General features: G+C 45.7%; 1 protein-coding gene across 2 annotated transcripts in view; it reads right to left on the bottom strand.

Moving 5' to 3' along the window:
• Positions 1-346: 346 nt before the first annotated feature.
• Positions 347-18,949, bottom strand: part of KDM3B (lysine demethylase 3B) — a 113,594-nt gene continuing 94,991 nt past the window's right edge. For both annotated transcript variants that reach the window (XM_045027268.1, XM_045027269.1), the window contains 5 exons: positions 15,221-15,340; positions 6,905-7,044; positions 6,186-6,362; positions 5,253-5,387; positions 347-1,628 (listed from right to left, as the gene is read on the bottom strand). In XM_045027268.1, coding sequence (XP_044883203.1) covers positions 1,548-1,628; positions 5,253-5,387; positions 6,186-6,362; positions 6,905-7,044; positions 15,221-15,340 — 653 coding nt within the window. In that variant the 3' untranslated portion in view covers positions 347-1,547. The remainder of the gene's footprint in view (positions 1,629-5,252; positions 5,388-6,185; positions 6,363-6,904; positions 7,045-15,220; positions 15,341-18,949) is intronic.

Genomic DNA, 18,949 nt, shown 5'->3' with positions numbered 1-18,949 from the left:
GGTGGACCTTGCCCTCTGCCCATGGGGAGGCAGCTTGTCCTGCCCTACCACACCTCTCTAGCTGTAGGGTAGGGAGCTGGAGCCCAGGCTGTATCTGGGCTGTGACTGGCCCCCCTGAACGCCCTCAGCTGGGATCTGGGCCAGCTGGAGCACCCATCCCCTGAGCCTGGCAGAAGCAGTGCAGGGGTGCTCTGCTAGTAAGCCCAGCTGGCACCATGGATGACTGCTCCCTTGTGCACGTCCCTTCTCCTTGCATAAAATGTTGCTTGGAGCCGTGCTGTGTGTGGTTTGATCATTGTGGAGGCTAAGGCAGCCGAGACTGTCACGAAGGGATAGGGACCAGTGATACAGTAAATGACTTTTATTTTAAAAAGTGAACATATTAACAGGCCTGCAGGTGGCACTACAGTACAGCTGGGCATAAGGTAGATACATTTCCCCATGGACCCGGACAATGAAATCATTGCTTCAATGCTGACATTTAGTTAATTCTGGATACAGTTCTACCAAACTGAATTTACTGAAAATATTTCTGGACAAAGCCAATATTGAAAATTAATTTTCCTTCAGTTTTGGGAAATGACAGACATCCCGAGCTACCACTGGTACTTGGGGAAATATCACCTGGAGCAACCAGTGCAGGGGGAGATGGACAACATCTCCATGTCAGGACAAAATACATGTCCTGTTTTACTTCTCACTTTGTGGAATCTGTGGGGAGTGAGGAGTCAGTTTCTATTCGCTCTCCTTTGGCTGATTTTGTGCTATTTTAGACTGATTTCTATAAATCATTTCTTGATTTTATTGAAAGGAAGACTAAATGTAATGTGCCTTTCCTTGTAAATCCAGTAACAGTTGTGATATTTCAAAAATACTAAAAATATCTACTTTCATGAAATATTAACTGTTTCACTACAAACCTAGTTTTTCACTAAATACACAATTCTCCTACTCCTGAAGCCTCCTGGGAAAAGCAGTGGGTTCTCCCTGTATATCTGTAATTCTACAGTGTATAGAGAAATGGCTACAAGAAGGGGTGTGTGAAGAACAGCTTTATCCCTTTTCCTTGTCCTGTATCGCACTAGGGAGGATTGTGTGCATGTCTGTGGTTGGACTCCTGTTGATCACACTCATTCAGCAGCTATCTACCTAGGTCTGCAGTAGGATACCCCACCTCTAGCACATTCCTTATAACTTCTTGGAGACTAACTAGGCATGAGGAAAACTGTCCACACTCTTATACCACTTCTAATCATAATATGGAGGAACACCACATGGTTTCCAGGCAATTCCAATTTGCAAAAGGCCACAGGAAAGGGACACGGCACCTTTCATTAGAATAAGGAATTCTGCATGTAACGGTGCGATCTTCCATGAGACTTTCAATATTGAGGCAGTGTAGAAACAGTGGCTGAAGGGTGTATGTAATACTGACCACACCAGCTCTTAGTGAGAGGCCTCTGCTCCTGCAGAGGCAGTCATATGCAGTCTCTGTATGTACTGTGAGAAAAGGCTTACTTCACAGGAGGGGTTAGAATTAGCAACTCTTAAGACCTAGCCAATTTGGATTCATGAGCCTTCAGTGTGCCAACAGCATCTTTTACTGCATGGTAGATAATGTTCTTCACCTGTAAGTAACAGAAAAAAAAATCAATACAAACTTTTAAACCTGGCATAATGAGCAGCATCTCCACCCTAACAAGAAGTCAGAGTTTAAGGCCAGAAGGGACCACTAGATCATCCAGTCTGACCTCCTGTATATTACAGGCCACCAATCCAATCTAGCATCCACACACTAACCCAAGTGACTCCTACTGCTCTATAAACAGTTATTTACTAGACTTTGGGGGTTGAATATATAATAGATGTAAAATGCTCACATGAAGACGTCAGAGACCGAGAGAGACCAAAAATGCTGAACATATTAAATAATACTATTGCTGCTTCACGAAGTTGCAAACAGCACTGTTATATAAATGTCAAAATTAGACCCCATGAAAAGTTTAATATTGAACAACTGCAGTGCTATGTTATTTATCCACTTTATGGTAACCCAGGATTAATTTATTGGCTATTATCTTTTTAGATTTTAAGCTTCTCCTTGCAAGACTACTCGATCAGGCAAAATATTAAGTCTTTCATATTAAACTCTTGCCCAAATGGGTTGTAGGTTATGAGCAAATTATTCATAGATTCACAGACTAAGGCCAGAATGGACTATTATATCAGCTAGTCTGACTTATATATCAGACACACATAAATTTTATCCAGTTATCCCTATACTGAGGGCAAGATTTTGACTAACGCATGTCTTGATTCAAAGACATCAACAGATGGAGAATCCAACACTGCCCTTAGTAGTTTGTTCCAATGGTTAAATCACCCTCACTTTTAAATTCAAATTAGAAATTAGGCACAATTTTCTGTCTGGGTTCAGCTTCCAGCCATTGTTCCTTGTTATGCATTTCTCCACTGGATTAAAGAGTCTTTCAGTACTCAGTATTTCCCTCCCCTATATTCTGTCATCAAGTCATCTCTCAATCTTCTTTCTGATAAACGGAGCTCACTAAGTCTCTCACAGTAAGGCAAAATCATTTTTGTGGTTCTGTTGTGCACCCTCTCTAATTTTTCAACATCCTTTTAAAAGTGTGGACATAAGAACAGAACGCGGTATTCCAGTATGGATCTGAGCAATGCTATATCCAGAGGGAAAAAAAGTCACCTCCTCCCTAGTCCTACTCAACTACTCCTTATAGATCCAAGGATTTCATTAGCCCTCTTTGCCACAGCATCACTCTAGGAGCTCATACAATAATTTATTTGTATTTCTGTAGTATCTAGATGTCCTACAAGTTGAGTTGCTTGTCCACTATGACTCCTAGCTCCTTTTCAGAGTCACTGCTTTTTAGGATACAGTCTGCCCCCCACCAATTCAGTAGGTACTGCCTGCACTTGTTCTTAGATGTATAACTGGTATTTGGGTACATTAAAATGCATCCTAATTGAATGGGCCCTCTTTACCAAGTGACCCAAATCATTCTGCATGACTACCTTGGTCATCATTATTTACTATCCCTCTAATCTTTGTGTCCTCCACAAATTTTTTTCATCAGCAGGGATTTTGTATTTAATTTTCAGATCATTGATGAAAACGTGTTGAATAGCTTAGGGCCTAGTACTGATCTCATGGCACCCCAATAGAACATCCCCATTTGATGACTTCCCACTGACCACTACTTTTTGAGATCTGTCAGACAGTTTCAAGTTCTTAATCCATTTAACATGTGCTTTATTGATATTGTGTATGTGAATTTTTTAAATGAGGACATCATGCAGTATTAAGTCAAATGTCTAACAAAGATAAGTATTTTACATCTACAGTTACCCGCTTCATCCCACCAAACTTGTGATAATCAAAAAATGAAACTGGGTTTATTTGACAAACGTATTTTCCATAAAATCATGTTGACTAGCATGATATTCTCATCCTTTAATTCTTTACTGATTGACTCCAAAATCAGCTTCTCCATCATTTATCAGGGATTAACGTCACTCATTTTCACTCTTCAAGTCTTTCTGAAGTTTCCCTAGTATGCCAAGATTTATTAAAATTAACACTGGTGAGCCACAGATCATCTCAGCCAACTCTTGGATGACTTTTGTGTGCAAGTTATTCAGGCCTGCCAGTTAAAAAAAGTATTTATCCCCTACTAGATGTTTAACATTATCCTGATTTACTAATGGTTTGGAAAATATATCATCCTTATATGATAAGAGCACATCAGCCTGCTTCTTTCCAAAAATGGAACCAATTTTTACTAAACATGTTTGCCTTGTCTGTGTCATTAACCATTTTACCACCTTCATCTAGTACTCGGTCTATATCATTTCTAGGGTTTCTTGTGTTCCTAATATACTTAAACTCCTTATTGTTCTTAGCCTTGCCAGCAATGGATTTTTCCCGGATGTCTTCAACAATTTTCTACCCTTCCTAACTTCTACTGTATATTGACTAGTATCTATTTCCTCTTTTTTCCATTTGTAATACATTGATTTTTATTCCTAATCGTGGAGTTCACTTCACCACTGAAACAGGTAGGTTATGCAACTCAGTTTAAACTAGTTTTTAAACAAACGTTTTAAAAATGCTAAGTAAATAAGTACCAGTATAAGAATAGAAGAGCAACAAAGAATAGACACACTATCAATTCTAAAGCTTCAAGATAGTTCATTTCCTAGTCCCTGTGCCCTGGCTAATCACTTAATTATTAAGTTTCCATAACTGCATTATGAAGCATGCACACGTGTGCTCAGTATCAGCTCTAGCTGATCGGTTTAGTTTTGATTATTATGTGCTTAATTTTTCAAGCCCTATATATAAATTCATGAAGATCAGCCATTACTACCACAAAGGAAAAATCATAAAGCAACAGCTATTAACTCTCCAATTCCTTTTTGGCTTTTAAGAGATGACATCAGGCCCATTCAGACCAGTAAAGACACACGTTTTAAAGAATGCAGCTACTAGCTTTTCTATTTTCACTAATGCTGTCAATTTACTCATCTAAGGATGCACTTGCACATCTGCATCATTATATCAGAAGAATAATGTAATCTAGTGCAGCAGTTCTCAACTAGGCATACATGTACCCCCAGAGGGTACAGAGAGGTCTTCCAGGGGGTACGTCAACTCATCCAGATAGTTGCCTAGTTTTACAACAGGCTATATGAAAAAGCACTAGTGAAGTCAGTACAAACTAAAATTTCACACAAGCAATGACTTGTTTATACAGCTCTATGTACTATATCAGTGTTTCTTAACGGGGGGGGGGGGGTTTATTTTCTAATTATAAATAGGACAGTCTTTGCTTGTGATGAAACAAAAGGTAAAATCCTTCTTGCAACAATACTCAAGAGATTTAATAGGTGGCTTTGCCTTCTGCCATTTCCCCTCACCAGACTTTAATAATTTATGAGCCAAGCAATATGATCCATCATGTAAGGATGAAAGTGTTACTTTCCAGGGACAGCTCACTTGGGGTTAGTGCTAGTCCTTTCCTTGGGTAGCTAAATCCCAGAATGTAGATTTTTGCCAAAAATATGGAATGCTTCTATCAAATTAAAAGCTCCAAAGTTGTAAAGTATTTATTTTTCCTGAATCACTAGCCATATGCATGTTCATAAGTGCTTCAAAACTTCCAACATATAGAATCTACCCAGAGATTGTTCCCGCAGGATGGACTGATAGTTACCTGCAGTTTATCCTCATGGTTTGTGTGAGTGTTAGATAGGTGCCTGAATTCCTGGGTCAGGCGGAAGCAGTGCTTTACATGTTCTGGAGATACAAAATCTTCTGCCACTTTAATGCAACTGTACAGATTATGAACCTGAAAAGGTAGTAGTATTAGACGTTAGATACACCACAAGACAAAATGACCCAAAATAGAATTAATGCAAATGAATTCCACATACAATAGGTTCCTGCACACACATCTACCAGAAAGAGATTGAAACACTCCAGTTTCCCTGTAATACAATTCACAGAATTGTATCTTAAGTTAGAGATGCAAAAACCCTATTGGATCCCAGATGACCCATCTTTCCACAGTACATTCTCTAATGAATTTTATTGGTTCAGATGCTACCTTCTTAAAAAAAAATGCTGTGAAGTGAACTGACAGACCATCAAGCTCATATACCGCAGTTTGGGAAACCCTGCTTTAGTATTTTAGCTACCACATATTTAGATATCCAACGTGATGAGGCTTCCACTACTTCCTTGGGAGTCTCTTCAGTGGCCTAAGGAGATCTCTGTATCAGAAAGTTTTCTCCTCACATTCATCCTAACTGTTCCCTTTCTTAATTTCATCCCATTACTTTACACACACACACACACACACACACACTATACCACAAGTTTATTTAGCTCTATATATTTAGCTATTTTTATATATATTTATATATATATATATACACCGTATATAAAATCGTGCTCAATGTGATGCTTGAGCACTATTAAATAACTCCTGTAGAACTGTATTATTAGAACTGCAGAGCCCAAGACAGCAGCCTTACACTTCAGAGTTCTTTCAGGAGCCAAATTATAAATCCAAACAACTACAGGTTTTATAGTGTCCCAAATTCACTTCCCATTGTCTTTATGGCCTCTACAGCATGACATTTACCTGGTGGGGGGCACCTGCAGGAATAAACACAGCATCTCCTAGGAACTGCACTATTGCCCAGCCTTGTACTCCATACTCCTCATAAAGACGCTTACGTAGGGTCTGGTCCAGGTACCAACTTTGGTCATGAATTGGATCATGATCCGGGGGGTTTTCTTGGCCTTGTTCGTCTCCAACCTAATACAAAGATACAAAAACATTTATACAAAGATATTGCAGTTCAGTGGTGCTACTTCTCATAAAGTACTTTGCATCAACATATCAAGGACAAACATGATCTTAAGCTACTTCAATATGAGATACTATCAGCTCAGATCATAAACACTTTTAAGGTCAAGGCATCTGTATCAGTAAGTATCCCTTCCACATTCACCCCGATGTCTTAGCCCACAATGAAAGTTTACACTTCCTTCATGCTTGGGCACAAACTCATTTCCAGTTTTCTCAAACTATGACATGGTGCCCATACAGATTTACTAGTATAAACCATATCCAGGCAGCAGGATAGTAGTTTGTCACTGAATATATGTCAAGCAGTACATGTCATTTTCTTAAACTATATTCACAGAAGAGGGAAACATTTGGGATTCTTGTAGGTGCATCTGTATTTGTGCTCATAAGCATCAGCTGAGGCAGACTCAACTTGAATTTTAACATCCCCATTGATAAACCTTTCTAGGACCCTGTTAGGCCATAACCTCCTTCAATCACCATCATACCTTTCGGAGAAGTTCCCGGATCTTCTCAGCATCCTTGGCAGCATAGATGTGCCACAGCGCTCCAGGCTTCTCTTTCCCTTCATGGATTCGCTGCTTTGTCACATCATCAGCATCTCCCTCATCAATTGTTTTCAGTACTTCTGAAAGGAGGATCCACACAAAAGCTGAACAAGGTCACATGAATTTATAGCTCCTGTATTTAACATGCAAAAGTTGGCATAACAAACTTTGACATTGTGCCAGTCAATAGCGAACTGGAAGGAAGCGTGATAACTTAGGGTATGTCTACACTACGGGATTATTCTGATTTTACAGAAACCGGTATTTAGAAACAGATTGTATAAAGTCGAGTGCAAGCGGCCACACTAAGCACATAAATTCGGCGGGGGGTGTCCATGTACCGAGGCTAGCGTCGATTTCTGGAGCATTGCACTGTGGGTAGCTATCCCATAGTTCCCGCAGTCTCCCCCGCCCATTGGAATTCTGGGTTGAGATCACAATGCATGATGGGGCAAATGTCGTCAGTCAATCCTCCCTCCGTGAAAGCAACGGCAGACAATCATTTCGCGCCCTTTTCCCTGGATTGCCCTGGCAGACGCCATAGCACAGCAACCATGGAGCCCGTTTAGCCTTTTTTCACTGTCACCGTATGTCTACTGGATGTTGCTAACAGACGCGGTACTGCAGTGCTACACAGCAGCATTCACTTGCCTTTGGAAGTTAGCAGAGACGGTTGCTAGTCTTATTGTACCGTCTGCTGCTTTGGAAATTGGCGATGACGGTTACCAGTCCTATTGTACCATCTGCTACTGTCATGGGTGCCCCTGGCTGGCCTCGCTGAGGTCAGCCGGGGGGCGCATGGACAAAAATGGGAATGACTCCCCAGGTCATTCCCTTCTTTACGTTTTGTCTAAAGGTAGAGTCAGTCCTGCCTAGAATATCGGGCAAGCCTACTAAAGAACCAGAGAGGACATCCGTTCCGGGTCAGAGTCCCAGACATCCCGCAGAAATGATGAGCTGCATGCCATTCTAGGGGGTGCTCCTGCAACAACCACACCCATTGCTTCCCTCCTCCCACACCCATCCTGGGCTACCGTGGCAGTTATCCCCCCATTTGTGTGATGAAGTAATATAGAATGCATGAATAAAACACTGACTTTATTAAGATAAAATGGGGGGGAGGCAGCCTCCAGCTGCTATGATATTCCAGCCAGGACTGAATCTCCATTAGACATTAAAGGGGAATGGGGGGGAGAAGAGGAGCACAGCCTCCAGCTGCTATGATATTCCAGCCAGGACTGAATCTCCAGGACACAAAGCTTAAAGAAGGGAATGACCAGAAGTCATTCCCATTTTTGCCCGGGCGCCCCCGGCCGACCTCACAGAGGCCAGCCAGGAGCACTCACGGGATGATGAGGACGGTTTTCAAGCCTATTGCACTGTCTGCCATCAGGAAAGGAAAGGGAGGGGATGCTGCTGTTCAGCGCTGCAGCACCGCATCTAGCAGCAGCATCCAGTAGACATACGGTGACATTGAAAAAAGGCGAAAAACTATTTTTTTCCCTTTTCTTTCACCGGGGGGGGGGGGGGAGAAGAGAGGGAGATTTTGACAACATATACCCTGAACCACCCGGGACAATGTTTTTGACCCTTCAGGCATTGGGAGCTCAGCCAAGAATGCAAATGGTTTTCGGAGACTGCGGGGACTGTGGGATAGCTCGAGTCCTCAGTCCCCCCTCCCTCCCTCCATGAGCGTCCATTTGATTCTTTGGGTTTCTGTTACGCTTGTCACACAGCACTGTGTTGAGTCCCTGCTGTGCCCTCTGTCTTTCATAACCTTGGAGATTTTTTTCAAATGCTTTGGCATTTCGTCTTCTGGAACGGAGTTCTGATAGAACAGTTTCATCTCCCCATACAGAGATCAGATTCAGTATCTCCCGTACGGTCCATGCTGGAGCTCTTTTTTGATTCTGGGACTGCATGGTCACCCGTGCTGATCGGCGCTACACGCTGGGCAAACAGGAAATGAAATTCAAAAGTTTGCGGGGCTTTTCCTGTCTACCTGGCCAGTGCATCCGAGTTCAGATTGCTGTCCAGAGCGGTCACAATGGTGCACTGTGAGATAGCGTCTGGAGGCCAATACCGTCGAATTGCGGCCACACTAACCCTAATTCGCAATAGCAATATCGATTTCAGCACTACTCCCCTCGTTGGGGAGGATTACAGATACCGGTATTAAGAGCCCTTTATACCGATATAAAGGGCTTCGTTGTGTGGACAGGTGCAGGGTTAATGCGGTTTAACGCTGCTAAATTAGATATAAATACGTAGTGTAGACCAGGCCTTTGTCATAAGAAATCTCTAGTTTGAGACTAGAGTAAAAGACGGTTACTCACCATTGTAACTGTTGTTCTTCGAGATGTGTTGCTCATATCCATTCCAGTTAGGTGTGTGCGCGCCGCGTGCACGTTCGTCGGAAGATTTTTACCCTAGCAACACTCGGTGGGTCGGCTGGGCGCCCCCTGGAGTGGCGCCGCTATGGCGCAGGATATATACCCCTGCCGACCCATCCGCTCCTCAGTTCCTTCTTGCCGGCTACTCCAACAGTGGGGAAGGAGGGCGGGTCTGGAATGGATATGAGCAACACATCTCGAAGAACAACAGTTACAACGGTGAGTAACCGTCTTTTCTTCTTCGAGTGATTGCTCATATGCATTCCAGTTAGGTGATTCCCAAGCCTTACGTAGGTGGTGGGGTCGGAGTTAGATGTTGCAGAATGCAAAACTGCTGAGCCAAAGGCTGCATCAGCTCTGGACTCTTGGACCAATGAGGCAAAGGTGTGGACCGAGGACCAGGTAGTTGCACGACACATCCCCTGAAAGGGTATGTGAGCCAGGAAGGCAGCAGAGAAGCCTGAGCCCTGGTGGAATGTGCAGTAAGGTGGCTCTATGGAACATGGGCCAAAACACAGGAGGTGCGGATGCACAACGTCATTGAAGATGAAATCCTCTAGGAGGAGACAGGTATGCCCTTCATCCGGTATGCCGGTACGACGAAGGTTTGGGGGGCGTTACGAAAGGGCTTTGTCCGCTCGATATAGATTGCGGACGCCCTACGGACGTCTAGGGAGGGCAATTGTTGCTCTCCTTGCGATGAGTGTGGCTTCGGAAAGAAGACCGGAAGGAAGATATCCTGGTTGATATGAGAGGCTGACACCACCTTAGGGAGGAAGGTCGGACATGGTAACAACTGCCCTTGTCCTTGAAGGACACAGTATACCGTGGGTCCATTGTGAGAGCCTGAAGCTCGGAGACTCGTCTGGCCGATGGAAAGGCTACAAGGAAAACTGTCTTCCAGGACAGGTATATCAACGAGCATGTTGTCAGTGGCTCGAATAGGGCAGTCATAAAACTGGTTAGAACCAGGTTGAAGACCCAGGTTTTGGCGGGGGCCAACTGGGAGGGGGGGTATAAACGCTCCAAGCCCTTGAGGAACCTAGAAACCACAAGGTGTAAGAATACGGAGTGGCCACTCTCCGCTGGGTGGAAGGTAGAGATGGCTGCCAAGTGTACCCTTAATGATGATCGCGCCAGGCGCTGCTGTTTGAGAGAACGGAGGTAGTCCAAGATGGAATGGATCGGGACCTCGGCGGGAGAAACATTGCGTGTTTCGAAGTAGCAGGAGAAACGCTTCCACTTGGCCAGATACGTTAACCGAGTGGAAGATTTCCTACCACCCAGGAGAATCCTGTAGAACCGAGGCAGAACAACGTAACTCGGATCGGTTTAGCCATGCAGCAGCCATGCTGTGAGGTGCAGGGATTACAAGTCCGGGTGGTGAAGCTTGCCGTGATCCCACGTCATGGGGTCTGGGCAAAGAGGCAGGGGAATAGGGTTGGCTACCGACAGGTGTAGTAACGTGGTGTACCAGTGCTGCCTGGGTTATGCTGGAGCGATCATGATCAGGTGCGCTCTGTCTCTGCGGAGTTTTAGCAGGACCCTGTGAACCAGCGGGAACAGTGGAAAAGCGTACAGCAGATGGCTCATCCACGGCATCAGAAAAAACCTCCAAGACCGAGCCTGGGGAGAGGCCTTGGAATGAGGAGAACTTCTCTCTCTTTTAGTTCGCGCGAGAGCGAAGAGGGCTATGCGGGGAAAGTCCCACTTCCGGAAAACGGAATGGATAATGTCCGGAGGAAACGACCACTTGTGAGACAGGAAGGATCTGCTGAGGCGATCCGCCAGCTGAAACGCCTGGTATACAAGGCAGACTGCTCTCAGCTCTCGGACATTGATGTGTAAGGCCAGCTCTTGAGCCGACCGAAGGCCGTGAGTGCGAAACTGACCCAGGTGAGCACCCAGCCGAGAGATGGGGTGTCTGTCATGAGGGACCCCGAGGGGTGAATGGAACAGCATCCCTGGATACATCAGGGAGGGCGCTGACTCCCGGTCGAGGGAGCCTAGGATGCTCGGGGGGAACGAGACGACCATGAGTATGCTATCTCTGCCCGGGTGGTACACCAAGGTGAGCCACGATTGAAGTGGATGGAGGCGAAGCCTGGCATGTTTGGTTACAAACGTGCAGACAGCCATGTGACTCAGGAAACCTAGGCAAGTGCGAGCCAAAGTTGTCGGGAAGGTCCGTAGACCTTGTACAATTGTTACCATCGCCTGAAACCGAGGCTGAGGTAAGCAGACTCTGGCGAGACTGGAGTCCAGGATGGCCCCAATGAATTCTATTCCCTGTGTGGGAATCGGAGTGGATTTTTCTATTGATCATCAGGCCTAGACACAGGAATAGGTCCGTGTCGATGCCCACATGACTGGTAACTTGGGCCCGGTGGTCCCTCGAATGAGCCAATCGTCTAGATATGGAGAACGTGTATCCAACGGTGGCGAAGAGAAGCGGCGACTACAGCCATGCACTTTGAATACACTTGGGCTGTATAGAGGCCAACCGGGAGGGCCGTATACTGGAAATGACGACGGTAGGCCCCAAACCGGGGGTACCTTTTGTGTGGAGGAGAAATGGCGACGTGACAATACGCGCCCTTCATATTGAGGGCGGCCTACCAGTCTCCGGGATCCAAGGATGGGATGACAGTCCCCATGGGTACCATGCGGAACTTAGCTGTATCGTGAACTTGTTGAGTTCCCGCAGGTCTAGGATAGGTCTGAGACCTCCCTTCGCCTAGGGGATTAGGAATTAGTGGGAGTAGAACCCTTTGCCCCTTCTGTCCTTAGGTACCTCCTGTATAGCTCCGATGAAGAGGAGTGTCCGCACCTCTTGCGAGAGGAATCGCTCGTGAGAGGGGTCCCTAAGAGGGACGAGGATGGGTAGGCTTTTGCCCCATTGGCGGTTAGAAGGACCCTAATTTCGACTCCTTTGGAGTCCTGATTGACGCCTACGACCGCGTAAGCCACGCCCGGTGGCAAAGTCCTGTCTTTGTCTAGGTGCAGGGTAAGAGCGGTGAGGCTGGGGACGGAAAGGTCGGCGCTGAAGCACCGGCGTGTGGATGCCGAGAGAGAGCGCAGTGACCCTGCTGCCCTTTAGGCTTTGCAGCTTATGGCCAGTTTGCCCCCCCAGAGAACAGGCCTTTGCCATTGAAGGGCAAGTCCTGTATAGTGTGCAGCAGCTGCGAGGGAAGGCTCGATAACTGGAGCCATGAAATGCGCCTCGTGGCAACACCCGAGGCCAGAGTCGTGGCAGCGGAGTCAGCTGCATCCAACGAGGCCTGGAGGGAAGCTCTCGCCAGCTTCTTCCTTTGTTCCAGGAGGGCATCGAACTCTTGACGGGAGTTCTGAAGAACCGACTCTGTAAATTTGCCCACCGCCACCCATAGTAGCGGCTAAGCAGGGCTTGCTAGTTTGCTACACGAAGTTGCAGGGCCCCCGCTGAGTACATTTTACGGCCCAGTAAGACCATTCGCCTAGCCTCCTTGGATTTAGGGGCTGGTGCCTGCTGGCCATGGCGTTCCGTCCCATTAAGGGACTGGATGACAAGGGAGCGGGGGGGGGGGGGGGAAGATGTACATATAGGTACTCGTACCCCCTGGAGGATACCATGTACTTGCGTTTCGATTAGAGGAGGGCCCGAGGAATATGTTCCTGCCCCCGCCTCATCTGGGGAGGAGGAAGAAGAAAGGCCAGGGACAAGCGGGTCCTGTGTGGGCTCGCGCTCCTGGACGACCTCCTGATCCGGTGGGATCTGGGAACCCGGTGGCTGAACCGGGGGTTGCTCTGTACCGGTCGGAGGGGGACGGCTAATTGACGCCTCTGGCACCCAGAGTTCCGACGGAACAGAGCGAGATGGGATCACCGGTACGCCTCTGGCGTGGTAGTACGCCCAAGGTGACTAGAATGACCACTGATAGGTCTCCTGGAAGACTCTGGAGGGCGCATCGGAAAACAGAGTACTGCGCATATGAAGTGTCCGCACGGGACGACACTGATGCGTGGCTGGATGGCCCTGGAGGAGCTGAAAAGCCCTTGGTAGAGTCTCCCTCTCTAACTGACGTCGCTCGACGCGGCACCAGGGATCGGTACCAGGAGACATACCGGTACCGAGAACGGGACCTGCCACCGGAGCGGTGCTGGGCGGTCAACCGAGATCGCGAGGCTCGATGTTCGGGAGTGGCTACGGGAGTCCCGGTGCCTGGAGCGGTGCCGGGAGCTGGATCGGTGCTGAGTGTACCGGGCCGGCGAATGGGACGCTGACCGGTGCCGCGAGTACTACTGGTACCGAAATGGAGAACGGTGCCGAGACTGTGAGCGGCGTCGGGACCTCGATCGGTGACGGGACCGAGAACGTCTGCGGGACCGCGATCGTGCCGCTCTGCGGTGCCGCTCTGCGGTGCCGACGGAGGGTGGTCTGATCAAGGCAGGCTTGCCGATCGACTATATAACCCGCACCGGCGGTGCCGGGGGTTGAGGCAGCGCAGACGCTGTCATTACAATCAGCTCCCTCGCCGTGGAAACTGTCTCCGGCGTGGAGGGAATAGTGAGCTTGACCACAGCTCGCGCCAGGGAGCTTTCAGGCACCGGACTTGACGGCTCTTGCGTGGCTGGGGTCGATGGTGCCGCTATTGTCGGTGCCTCGGCAGGTATCGGGGCCGGGCGGTCCGACTTAGTATAGCGCTTGGGCTGCGGAGCAGGCGGCTCTGACGCAGCTTAATAGCGACCTCAACCACGGCTCGTACCGGGGAGCTTTCCGGCACCGGACTCGACGGCCCTTGCGTGGCCGGAGGCGATGGTGCCGATATTGTCGGTGCCACGGCAGATATCCGTGCCGGGCAGTCCGACTTAGTATAGCGCTTGGGCTGCGGAACAGGCGGCTCGGACGCAGCAGGAGTCCTGTGCCTCTTCATCCTCCAGGAGAGGGATCCGTGCCGAGTGGACGTCGGTGCCGGCGATGGCCGGTGCCGGGAGGCCTTGGTGGTACCGGTGATCCGGTGCCGAGGAAGCGCTTCTTGAAGACTTACCAGCGCTCGGTGCCGAGAGCGGAGGCGTAAGAGCTGCATCCCTCAGGAGCTACTTGAGACTAAAGTCTCGCTCCCCTATTGTTCTCGGCTTAAAGGCCTTACAAATGCGGCACTTATCTGTCAGGTGAGACTCCTCGAGGCACTTAGGAGAGGATCTCTTGTCGGCATCGGCTTATGGCCGGCCGAGCACGGTTTGAAATCCTGTGAACCGGGCATAGTACCCGGCACTGGGTGCGGGGAAGGGAATAAGCCCCAAACCCCTGTGACTATATACACAAACTATTCTTCAAACGAATAAAGTGAACTATCTATACAAGAATTAACGAGAGAAACTACGAGTAGCTAGGAAAGTGGAGGTCAGCTAAGCTGCGCTCCACTGTTCCAACGACCGACACGGGCGGTAAGAAGGAACTGAGGAGCGGATGGGTCGGCAGGGGTATATATCCTGCGCCATAGCGGCGCCACTCCAGCGGGCGCCCAGCCGACCCACCGAGTGTTGCTAGGGTAAAAATCTTCCGACGAACGTGCACGCGGCGCGCACACACCTAACTGGAATGCATATGAGCAATCACTCGAAGAAGAACCTTTGTTTTCCCTCCCAGGGAAGTGTTAGATCTATCCAGTTAGAACACCACCATTATTTTCATAGTAATGTCCTGGAAAAAGCATTAATGACTAGTGACCACTGTCTACGCCTCTGAACAGCTACTGAGACATAGCCCAAATAGTCAAGACAGTTTATTATAGCTGGCAAAGATGTCAAGGTCTTTTGAACAACCCATGGAAGACCGCCTTCCACACCCCAAAATGTCCAAAGACAGTTATTTAAACATTACCATCATCATGGGATCCTTCCCCAATAGGGATACCAACATACACCATGACATTAACAGCATCAGACACATCCAAATGGAGATTGGTTGTACCAACTCGCCTGTCTTCTGCGGTTATTAACCCTATGAAAAAAGAGGGGAGTAAAAAGAACAAGATTTAATTCCTACAAAAATATCCTCCTTTTGGAAGGGTGGGAATGCTTCCCACTATGTGTGCTGCTTTTGCTTTCTGCTATCACCCCAGCAAAAATGCTTAGCTTGTAACAGAACTGAAAAGGTTTATTTTTCATACTGGGATAGACATGAAAAAATTGCAAATGTTTTGAAAGCTAGTTAAAAGTTTAGTACAAAAACCAGCATGTTAGACGTTTAGTCTGTCCCTGTTTATAAGGGAGATCATTAACTCTGAAGAGAAGTCTGAATTTGTGCTCTGCAGCTTTGTGTAACTACAGGTCATTTGTTCTCCGTTGTAGCGAGGAGACTTGCTTTGGCAGGGCTTATAGCAAAAATCCTCTCTCCCCTGCTTTACTGGTACTTGCATTTCCATTCCCCTTTTCCTCCCTTCTCCCCTCCTTTGTCCCCTCATCCTCCTCTCTGTAGTGTCCCCTTCTTTTTCCTTTATCTTGGTTTAGGAAATCTCCTCCCAAAAAACCCTATCCAAAAATTTAAAAAAAAGAAAACAAATTAATGGAATCAATTTGATGTTTGCAGACCATCATGCTGTTACTCTGCTTGCTTTTCTCCACACTACTCTGTGTGTCCTGTATATTTAAACGGTGAACTCTGAGAAAGGATTTTTTTAGGGCTTGTCTTCATGTACTGTGCAGCTGCGCTGCTGTAGCACTTTAGCAAAGATGCTATTAGACCAATAGGAGAGCTTCTCCCGTCAGCGTAATTAATCCACTTTCCTGAGAGGCAGTAGCTATGTCAGCAGACACTCTCCCATTGACACAGCGCTGACTACACGGGGTGAGGGGGCTTGGGATAGCTACGTTGCCCAGGGGTGTGGATTTTTCACACCGCCGAGCGACGTAGTTATACCAATATACGTCTGTCGTGTAGAGCTGGCCTTACTCTGTATAGCACCTAGTATCAGAATCATAGAGCATCAGGGTTGGAAGGGACATCAGGATGTCATCTAGTCCAACCCTCTGCTCAAAGCAGGACCAATTCCCAGCTAAGTCATCCCAGCCAGGGCTTTGTCAAGCCTGACCTTAAAAACCTCTGAGGAAGGAGATTCCACCACCTCTCTAGGTAACCCATTCCAGTGCTTCACCACCCTCCTAGTGAAAAAGTTTTTCCTAATATCCAACCTAAACCCCCCGCCCCCACTGCAACTTGAGACCATTACTCCTTCATTAATGGGGCATTAATGCTAGCTAAGGATTCTAGACAGGAAGCTAACAGACATCTTTTCTCAGTGGGTTTTAAAACTGGAATGGGAACATGAGCTTCTCCAAGAAACTTTTCTAATTATAATTAGACAAGAACATCTAACTACAAAGGCTCAGTGAGCTGCAGCAATTTAAAGCAGATATAATGCTGCCTATAAAACAAGACTTTGGAAAATATTACAAGAAAGAATTTACATAATATGAGAATAGAAGACCATGGAACTGGAATTCATGGTATTCAGAACCTGCTAAAACCAAATTTTAGTTCTCCTGCAAAGAAGAAAATTTACAGGTTTCCAGCCTCATCTGTTGGTGCTCCAGGCATTAGAACATTTGCCTGGGGGATTGTCTGCTAGAGTCATCTAATATTGTGATTGTGAGAGCATCGGAAGACAGAAACCATATTTTTACATCCAATGTGACGAACGAAAAAACAGTTTTTAAGGTAAATCTATAATAGGGAATGTGGATTTAACTATTCAGTTTAGGAGGAGGAAGTAGTATTTTTTTTATTGTTTTATTTTAAAGACTGAACTTTTATATTGGAGCAGAAGCAATCTGAAAGATCTAAATTAATTATTTTCCACTTATAAAGACACAGGCCAAAATTTTCAAACCTGGATGCTGAGGTTAGGCACTAAATATTGATTTAGGAGCCTAAATAAAAAATGACATGCTTTTCAAGGGTGCTATGCATGCATAAATCCCACTGAAGTGAACAGGAACTGCAGTTGCTCAGCACCTTTTAAATTCAGGCCATTTTTATTCAGATGTCTATTTTAGAGCTGAACTGATGTCAGAATTTTCAAACCCGGGTGTCTAAAATTTTTAAATATGAAAGCGTTGCCAACTCAGGACAAGAAAAAAGGATTTTCTTTCCAGAAGTAGGTATACTTTTAGTTTATGAACTAAAATGCAAAGGTCATAGCTATGCATTTATAGAATTTAAATACATCTCAAGTTTTTTCCCTTTTTCTTTTTATTTAAACTGTCAAGAAGCATATGGATGCAGTGGTTTTGTAACCATTTTGGTCCCTGGATATTAGAGTGTCAAAGTGGGTGAGGCAGTATCTTTTTATTGGATCCAACTTCTGTTGGCGAGAGAGAAGCTTTCGAGCATATACAGAGCTCTTCTTCAGGTCTGTGTATGAACACAGATAAAGAATTTTAATAAGTATTTTCTGTTTTCATGCTACCTTCATAGTATACTGAGAGTGAATATTTATTCCTTTTTTATTTTGCTGGGACCCATAACTAGGCTGAGTAAAACAGCGAGTACTCAGTTATTTATTGGGAAACTACATTTGGTTACGTTTTTACTTTTTCATTTTTAAAAAACAGACACCAAAATGCATAGTTTGCTCTCTACGAACACCTTGTATTGAAATAGCATAGAACACTGAAGTATGTATGAGCTTTTATTTCAAAAGATTACCTGCTATTTAAAGAGTCCTACAAACTCATTCTAAGAGAGGAAAAAGATACTGATCACTGTTTTAAAATTTAGCACTGTATTTTAAATAAATTTGTCCATCCCCTTTCATTCGCCATCCACCCAAGAAGTTAAAAAAAGAGATAATAAAAATAATTAAAATCAGACAAAATAAGTTAGCTTTCACTGCTAATCAGTTTGCTTTTGGTTGCAGCCTATCCTCCATCTCTATGTTGCCTGATTAGACTAAGCTCTTTGGGGAAGGGACCCTGATTTCTTACTGTCTGTACAGTTTCTGGAACACTTTGGGTGCCATATAAGCAAACATGTAAGACAATTTTCTCAAAATCCTGAAAAATATGACCTTCAGATCACACTGCTTGAGTAGCACCAAGCACCATAAACAAAGATTGGAAAGAACTACATTATTTTAAACCTCTGTTTTAATTCCTTTATATGTGGTACTTTTGATGTCACTATGGTAAAGAAACAAAGCAGTCTGACTCTGATTTCTCAAGACTGTACAGAGGTGGTTTATAGATTTTATGGCTGGAAGTTTGGCCTCTGATGTAACAGGCCATGGAATTTCTCCCAGCAATTCCTGGATTTAAGCCAGTATCTTGTGATTATGCTAAAGCATATATTTTAGAAAACAATCAATCCTGTTTTAAAGACTTGAAGTGATGGAGAATCCACTGTATCCCTAGGCCTGTTGTTCCTTCCAATCGTTAGTTACCCTGATTATAAAAAAACCTACACCGTATTTATCTTACAAAGTTAAACTTTTAGCAAAACCTTTTCAATTTAAAGTTATGCCAGTATTTTCCTTCCATGTACCTACTTTGTGGGGGCAGAGGTATGTGCTATGCTTGAAGAATCATCATTAGTTTTGTGGGTAGATAAATT

This window comes from Mauremys mutica, chromosome 8, assembly GCF_020497125.1.
Source record: "Mauremys mutica isolate MM-2020 ecotype Southern chromosome 8, ASM2049712v1, whole genome shotgun sequence".
Classification (NCBI taxonomy): Eukaryota; Metazoa; Chordata; order Testudines; family Geoemydidae; genus Mauremys; species Mauremys mutica.
The sequence above is the reverse complement of the archived record's forward strand: the minus strand, read 5'-3'. Positions and strand labels throughout refer to the sequence as shown.